Here is an 8,306-nt window from a genome sequence, read left to right as displayed (position 1 = left end):
AAGAGAAATAGAACGCATGGAAAAATTAGACCCTCTAAAAAAAGAGTCCTGTCTTTGACCCCAACAGTCAAATTGACAAATATCTTTCTCCTTATTTGTCATCATTTTCTTGTTTAATTGAGGCACAATTTGCATACAGTGATGCCTTTTTAAAAAACACAAGTCTTAAAAGTAGAAAAGAGGAGTCAAACTTGGGAGCTAGGAATCAAGAAATACTATACCAAAGAGGAAGAATATTTCAATATGTCAGTAATTTTTAATCCAATTCAGTGAGACTTCATCTTGACAAAGTTAGTGGAATTTTGGTTAAAGTTTACTGCATGGTTGAATTGAGTTTATTTCAAATTTCCTGAGTGATGGTAGCTCTCCATAAGCCTCACCCCTTCAGGGCTCTGCCTGGATTTCAATTCCAGGCTAAACCAGAACTGCTGATTTGACTGATGTTAGTTTACATGACTTCAATTAAGCCTAATTCTGTTTAATGACATACTATAATAGCTCATGATTGTTCCACACAGACAGTCGAATGGTCTTTTTCATTTGAAATGAGAAACACAAGCATCTTTTTATATAGAAGCATAAAGAAAAATGTTTGACTTTATTGGCAAATCTCATTCTCGGAGCACTGTTTTAGTCAACCAGAGAATTTCTTTGTCTTCAGCATAGATTGAAATTTAAAGTGAACTGTATATTTTGAATGGTGTTTAAAATAATAATAGCTAACATTTATTGAGGATTTACTATGTACCAGGCATTTTTTTAAATGTTTATTTATTTTTTATACAGCAGGTTCTTATTATCTATTTTATACATATTAGTGTATTTATGTCAACCTCAATCTCCCAATTCATCCCACCACCACCACCACCACCCCCGGCTTTCCCCCCTTGGTGTCCATACGTTTGTTCTCTGCATCTGTGTCTTAATTTCTGCCCTGCAAACAGGTTCATCTGTACCATTTTTCTAGGTTCCACATATATGCGTTAATATACGATATTTTTTTTTCTCTTTCTGACTTACTTCACTCTGTATGACAGTCTCTAGGTCCATCCACGTCTCTACAAATGACCCAATTTTGTTCCTTTTTATGGCTGAGTAATATTCCATTGTATATATGTACCACATCTTCTTTATCCATTAGTCTGTTGATGGACACTTAGGTTGCTTCCATGATCTGGCCATTGTAAATAGTGCTGCAATGAACACTGTGCATGTGTTTTTTTGAATTATGGTTTTCTCTGGGTATATGCCCAGTAGTGGGACTGCTGGGCCATATTGTACCAGGCATTTTCTAAGGAATTTGTGTTAATTCATTTGGTCTTTAAAAAAAAAAAATCTTAAAAGTGAGAAAACCAAGAAGCTGACGGTTGTCCAAACAAGGACAGGAACCCAGGCAGCCTAGCTCATTGCCATGAGCCTAAGTACTACATGATCCTACCCTTTCATTACACATTCCCCCACCCCCTGACCCCCCCACCCCCTGAGAAAGGGATTGAACCCCGGCCCTCGGCAGTGAAAGCACGGAGTCCTAACCGCTGGACCGCCAGGGAATTGCCTCAATTACACATTTTTAATCATTTGTTTGATGTCAGCAAACACAAGCGCATACACTGACACTGCTGTGCTAAACAGCCTGTACAGGGATTGAATTTATACTCTTAGATCAATGCCACCTTGAACCTAGACCGTCATCACAGTAGTGAAGTGGTCTAATCACTGAACTGGAGCATTAGAGATGAGAGGAAATGGAGAGATCCTTTTGGATCTCACCTAATGTCTTCTGATTTTTATCAACTGAGTAAGCTCCTCCAACTAAAATTTTCTTTCCTCATTTTTACTCATCCAAACTTATTCACCTTATCGAGCTAATTGAGTCAATATTCCTATTTCCAATATGAAACCAAGACACTACAATAATTTACCTGATCTCTGCTTCTAGTTTGTCTCCCTTACTATAGCAAGAGGGATCTTTACTTCACCCCAGTCTATATAGGTCTACATTAAACTGTCAATGGCTCCCCATTGCCTGGGTCAGTAGTTCTCAAATATGTACAGGAACTTATTATGGTGATGGTTGCACAACTCTGTGAATACACTCAAAACCATTGACCTGTATACTTATTATACATATTAGTGTATTTATGTCAACCTCAATCTCCCAATTCATCCCACCACCACCACGACCACCCCCGGCTTTCCCCCCTTGGTGTCCATACGTTTGTTCTCTGCATCTGTGTCTTAATTTCTGCCCTGCAAACAGGTTCATCTGTACCATTTTTCTAGGTTCCACATATATGCGTTAGTATACGATATTTTTTTTTAGGTGAATTGTATGGTATGTGAACTATATCTCAAAGTTGTTACTTTAAAAAATTTAGTGAGGAAATCAAAGCACCTGGAAGTCATGGCACGCTATGTGTAAAATCCTAAAATGTTGAACTAAAAGCAGTTTTACTAGCAGAAAATAACAGTATGGTAGATATTATATATAAGATTAAAATTCATTACTTTACAACTATGTCTACAAAAAAGCAAGTGGTTGAGCTAAGATTATCACCAGTTTCTAATGTTTGCCTCTAATATTAAATTGCAATTTGTTCAATTGCCCACCACTGTTTGCCAGCAAAGAAGCATTAACATCAAAGACAAGGAAAATTTGAAAGGGAAACTTTAAAATTGAGTACATCCTATACAATACTTTTTCTTTGTCTTCAAATTAAGACTTTACGAAAGTTTCCATATTTGGAATTACACTAAGGTTTTCTGGAGGGAAAAATTGGACCATCCCTGGCTTCCTAGAAAATGCTTATTTTTCTTGACGTATCATAAAAGATACTTTTTTTCAACCTGACCTTAAATTCCCTTTCTATCTTCACCTCGTTCCACAGCGCCTTAGGCTGCCACACAGCAGAAGCCACCTATCTCCCACAGCCATAGGAGCTAAGTATCCCCCAAACACACCCAGCAGCTTTGCCCTCACAGAGGCTTCGATGTCTGAGCTGTCCTTTGAAACATGAAAGTTCTCCAGGAAAAGAGCAAAAGGGATTCTAAGCTGAAAGAATTCAGCACCACCAGGACAGAAACTGAGAGGGTAAGGGCATTCACACCCCAATGGGTCTGGCCTCAGTGTGGGGGAGGTTTGTGGCTGGCAGGAGGCTGGGACTGGCTGTCCTCCTGGTCTGTGCTTTATGACATGAGCAAAAGGGTGACTCCACCAGGTCTGTGCTGTACTCTGCTCTCAACACCCTCTTCTGCCCCACCCCCTCCCCAAATACATGTTGACCACGTAAGAAGGTTGACCACAGTCATAGGTACGATATGGGGACAAAGGACAGACGGACCTGATGGATCCTCCTAAGAATGAACCTGGAACCCAAGACTGTGTCCTAACCATTGAGCAATCAGCCAATGTTGTGCTATGAAATCACACACTGAAGCCAAAGGCAAGAATGTGGTAGAACCAACAAAGCTGGTTTCTGTGGAAAGCCAAGATCATTCACCTAAAGATGCCTGGCCTCCCAGTAGCCGGCCCAGATTTTCTTAGCCCAAAGGACTCTCTCCTCCGAAATCCTCTGGAGCCCTTAACTTTGTACTTACGACACTCTGAAAAAAATTTTTTTTCTTGTATTGCAGTTGTTTTGTCCTCATTCCCGGTACCTTGTTTTTCCTTTGCCTCATTTTAAAAGCTTATACCTAGTACAATGCAGCTTTAAAAGACATCTTGGGAGTAAGGTATGGTATAAATCAGTCAACAACAAGTCTTGTTAGATTTTAAGTTCAAGAGGGGAGAAGTCATGTCCCATTCACCTTTATCAATCCCACAGCACTAAGGAAAACATTTGTTGAATGAATTGACATTGTGATAACAGTATGGTAAAGTAAAAACATTCTTTGGCTTTTAAAAGAAGTTGACATTTTTAATTTTTTTCCCCCCCTGGGAGATCACCGCCTGTACTAGGGTATTCACATAAATGTTTATCTTTTATGTTTAAAAATTTCATCTCTCCTAACCATACACCTGCTGTCCGTACTTGTAGCTTTTTTTCCTTGATGTGATTTGCCAAAGTTTCATCCCTTGTATAGGTCTTTTTGGAGAAAAGCAACCCTTAGATTTATTTATTCTGCCTATTTTTTGTTTGTTTTCTAATAGAACAGATATAGTTATTTCAGCAAAATTATAAAGTAAAACTACAAAGAAACAAAAATATTTGATACTCACTGAGTCACAGTTTTGTAAGGCAGAAAGTTAACAATCATCAGCATAAGTACAATAAATTATAAAGATCTGTTGATATTTTAATGGGGGAAAATAGCCAGAAGAAACACAAAAATACTTTAAAATACAACATCATTGCCACAGCGCATGAGAACATTTCCATAAAAAATTAACTATTTCCTCTTAGACACTTCATCTTTCAGCCCTCTTTGAATTTACATTCTGAAATCTTGATTTTCTACTGCAGTTTATAAACTAGCCATTCTCTCATTCCACAGACCCACAGAGATAAGTCCCACCACGAGCAAATAAAAGGACCACTTCCTGTTAGAGATACAGCACTTCAAACCTAACATTTAATCTTAATTGGCAAAATGTTTAGTGCAAATAAAATTATATTTAGCAGCTTAGAAAGTTCCTGGTGGGGAGGTATTCACCTCATAACCCTTACTGCATCCCCAGAACAAAATCATTTCTCACTTTTCATGAGTATGAACATTGGCCATTCAAACCTACTGAAAACTACTGATGCTAATTCTGCTGTTTGTTACACAGGGAGTTTCCATAAAAGATGGTTTCAGTCACTATGCAAATGAGCCATACAGTTTTTACATTTGGAAAGTTCCCCTCAGGTTGATGTTTTTCTTAAAAAGCAGGGTCTGAATGTCAGTCACAACTGGATCTTACCCAACTGCTTCTCTGAAACGAGGCATTAGTCATTTCTTGTGCTGGCTACCAAAGGTTGCATTCAAAGAAAGACCTGACGATGGGGCAGAGGAATCTCTTAAAGCAACTTCTACTCTCCAGTAATAATTTTACTGCACAGATTTGAATGCCAAAAAAAAAAAAAAGGGAAAGAAGAGGAGCCATCTGATTTCAAACCTGGTGTTTTCCACTCTTAGCCAAGATTTGTTCTCCAAATGAATGGAAGCCAGAGAGCTCCTAGCCAGAGAGAGGATCTTGTTTGAGCTTCATCAGTTCCTTGAATTGCCTCTCTTCTTGTTAGACATCTGTTTCCTCTCTAGCCAAGGCCTGGGGTAGCTGCTTGGGAGAATAGTGTGGCCTGCTGTGCCCAGATCTGTGATGGCAAGGGAAGGAGAAGAACAGCCGGGTTTTAAGCACCTGACTCTGCTCCTTGTCTACGTTCACTGGCCCAAGGACTTGAGCCGTCAGAAAGCTTGGACGACCTCTGAGGCCCAGGATGTGCTGACGCAGAATCCAGGGAGGTAAACACTAGGTAGGCCATCTCACTTGGCCTGTCGACCAATTCCTCAGCAATTTTTCCATTCCCCCTGGATTCTCTCACTGAAGAGCTCAAGGATGGGGGTGTGGAGGCCATGTTGGAGAGAGGGGCTCCCCTCAGTCACTATACTCTTCTCTTTCCCTTAGACTGGGGAATTTCTCATACTGGTTGGCTGACTTCCATTTGCTGTGCTGACTTTTGAGCAGTGCAGCAAAGGAAGTCTTTCGAGTGACATTTCTAGATATTTCCCGGCTCTTGGCCTTCCTGGTGGGGGAAGAGCTTCGAACCAAGGGATAGGTGGAAAAGATGGGCTTGCCCCGTGGGGCTTCCAGTAGCTGCCATATTTCCCCAGAGGTATTACTGGTCAGATACTGCCAAGGCTTCTTCCCACTGCTGTCCCGGACGTTCACACGAGACGCCAACCTTTGCACTAGCAATTTGATGATCCCCTGGTGGCCATGAATGGCTGCAAGGTGCAGCGGGGTATACCCACAGCTGGACTTCACATTTACATCAAGAGCAATCCCTGCTTTCTGTGCGCCTGAGACCAAGTCCTGAAGGACCCTGAGGTCACCGTGTTTGGCTATCCAGTGCAAGGCAGTGTACCCGGTCAAAAAGTCTTTGTGCAAAGCCAGCTGGGGGTCCTCCCAGAACAAAGTCAACACCTGAATCCAAGAGCCACTGGCAAGCTTCACAATCCATTCATGCTCCCTGGCATCAAGGGGGACCAGGGATGACTTGTGCTCGGAAGATCTGGGGGGGATCAAGGCTGCAGGCCTCTCCCCTCCAGGGGCCCATGAGCTGTGTGGATGACCACACTCAACAACAGTAGCCTTAATGTCTGCAGGTTTTGGTGTCAAAGCGGCATCCACCCTTGGGCTGGACATTGCTCCCACCTTCGAGGGTTTCCTGGACCGGGGAGGGCGCCGGCTCCTTTTCAGCAAATCCTCCTCAAGGCACTCCTCATCAGAGGAGGACAATTTGGCTCTCTCTGCCCTAGAGCTCCTCCTTAGGGATCTCCTTAATTTGGGGACAGGCCAGGGCAAAGGCTGAGGGTGGCCTGCAAGGCCACCAGCTCCTATTGGGACGGGCTGAGAAGGGTGACCATCCTCTATGTTCCTGAGGCCCTGAAGGCTCCCGCTGGGGCAGCCCTCCTTTGGAGAAGGGGCCCCAGCTGGATTCCTGAGCCTTCTCCCATCTGGGGCTCCCGGGGCAAGGTGCAGCCCTTCTTCAGAACCCCCAGGGGACTCTTTGGGTCCACTGCTGCTCTCCTCGCTGCCGTGGCTCTCCTGGTCCACAAAGTCCTCCAGATCTTGTAGGGACAGCTGACAACGAATGCTACGAAAGACTGCCAATGGAGACTCCCCGAGCCAGGATTCCGAAACAGCGGGAAAGAGAGAATGAGGGGGAGGAGGGAGGTCGGGTGGTGCTGGCTTAGATACCGGGACCCAGAAGCCCGGCTCCGAGGGCAGCTGGGGGAAGTTGTCTGGCAGCATCGACCAGGCTCGGATGGGACCCTGGTTTCGGGCCTCGGGTATCTGGGGGTGTCTGGCCACCCACTCTCGAGTGCGCTGCTGCTGCTTCTGCAGGGTCGAATAATGCAGAGAGCCCGGGATCACCAGCTCGGGCGGCTCTCCGGGGGGAGTGGGGCAGGACAGGAGAGCAGGTGGGGAAGCCCCGCTCCCAGCAGCCTCGACGGTTGTGGTAGGAGAGCGGGGTGCGGCGCACACCGGCGGGGGCTCCGCGGGCGCACCTTCCCGCTGCGGCCTGGGAGCCCCGCTGTCGTCCTGGGCAGGCGGGGCCGGCGCAGGCTTCTCCCAGGCGCTGGCGGTGGCGGTGGGGGCGTCGGGGAGTGAGCGGAGCAGCGGCTCGCCCGGGAGTCCCCCCAGGCCGTTCTGGAGGCATTCCCAGCAGCGGCGGCCCTGCGTCTCGGCCGCCACGCACCTCGCTCCGTCCTGGGCGGCTGCGGGCACCGGCGCCCTGTGGCCGGAGCTGCCCCTCCGCTGGCCGCCTCTCCGGGCCGCCTCCCGGGCCCCGCTGGCCGGGAGTCCATTGCAGCCTGCCTCGGCGGCCGGGCCTGCGGCACCTGCTTGCTCCTCCTCTAGCTCCTTCTCGCGCCGCCGCCGCCGGGGTTGCTGCGGCGGCGGCAGCGGCGGCGGCGGCGGCTCCCCCCTGCGCGCGAGGAGCGGGAAGCTGGGCGCAGCTCCCCCTGCAGGGGCGGCGGCCGCGGGCGGGTCTCTGGGTCGCTGCAGCCCCTCCTCCCCCAAAAGGTCCCTGTACCTCCTCTTGAGCACCACGTACTTGGTGCCGTCGGGGTCCTGGCGCACTGCGGCCACCGAGTTGACGAAGCCCTTGAAAAGCTCGCGGCGGCGCTGGTGCTGGCTGGGGGGCGTATCGGGGTCTCGGAGGAAGCTCTTGAAGTGGCTCAGCAAGGCGGCGTTGGTCACTCGGCCCCCGGCCTGGCACAGAAAGTCCAGTAGTGCCTCCTGGCTCAACTCTCGGGCCATCGCTGCCCCGTCGTCCCCTGGCCCCGAGGTGTCTGCGTCTCGCCCTCCCTGCGCTCTCCCCCGCCAACAGAAACCCTGGCCTGGCGTCTGTCACCTGCGCCCGGGGCGGCGCCACCCGCCTCCATCAGCCACGGCCTGCTTGCAGCCCCAGAACGTGCCAAGAGGGCCGCGGGTCCCCGGGGAGAGGCCCCGGTGCTGAGCCCCGCGCGCAGCCCAGGGTGGGAGAGGGCGGCTCCCAGGCCGCCCCTGCGCGATGCGCGCCTCGCGCAGCGAGTCCCCGCTGCGAAAGTTCCCGGGATAGGCCGGAGTCGGTTTCACCTGCGCCCTGGCGACGCCTCCT

General features: G+C 48.0%; 1 protein-coding gene across 1 annotated transcript; it reads right to left on the bottom strand.

Annotated features, from left to right (window-relative positions):
* Positions 1-4,275: 4,275 nt before the first annotated feature.
* Positions 4,276-8,293, bottom strand: SOWAHB (sosondowah ankyrin repeat domain family member B). The gene has a single exon (XM_004280179.3). The coding sequence runs from the start codon at positions 7,964-7,966 to the stop codon at positions 5,576-5,578; it is 2,391 nt and encodes a 796-aa protein (XP_004280227.2). The 5' UTR covers positions 7,967-8,293; the 3' UTR covers positions 4,276-5,575.
* Between the last annotated feature and the right edge of the window lie 13 nt (positions 8,294-8,306).

The sequence above is a fragment of the Orcinus orca genome, chromosome 4 (assembly GCF_937001465.1).
Source record: "Orcinus orca chromosome 4, mOrcOrc1.1, whole genome shotgun sequence".
Classification (NCBI taxonomy): Eukaryota; Metazoa; Chordata; class Mammalia; order Artiodactyla; family Delphinidae; genus Orcinus; species Orcinus orca.
Note: the sequence above shows the minus strand (reverse complement) of the source record. Positions and strands in the feature narration are given on the sequence as shown.

Bases quoted from the DNA above. Each gene is read 5' to 3' on its own strand.
- SOWAHB (XM_004280179.3), bottom strand. From the start codon at position 7,966: ATGGCCCGAGAGTTGAGCCAGGAGGCACTACTGGACTTTCTGTGCCAG.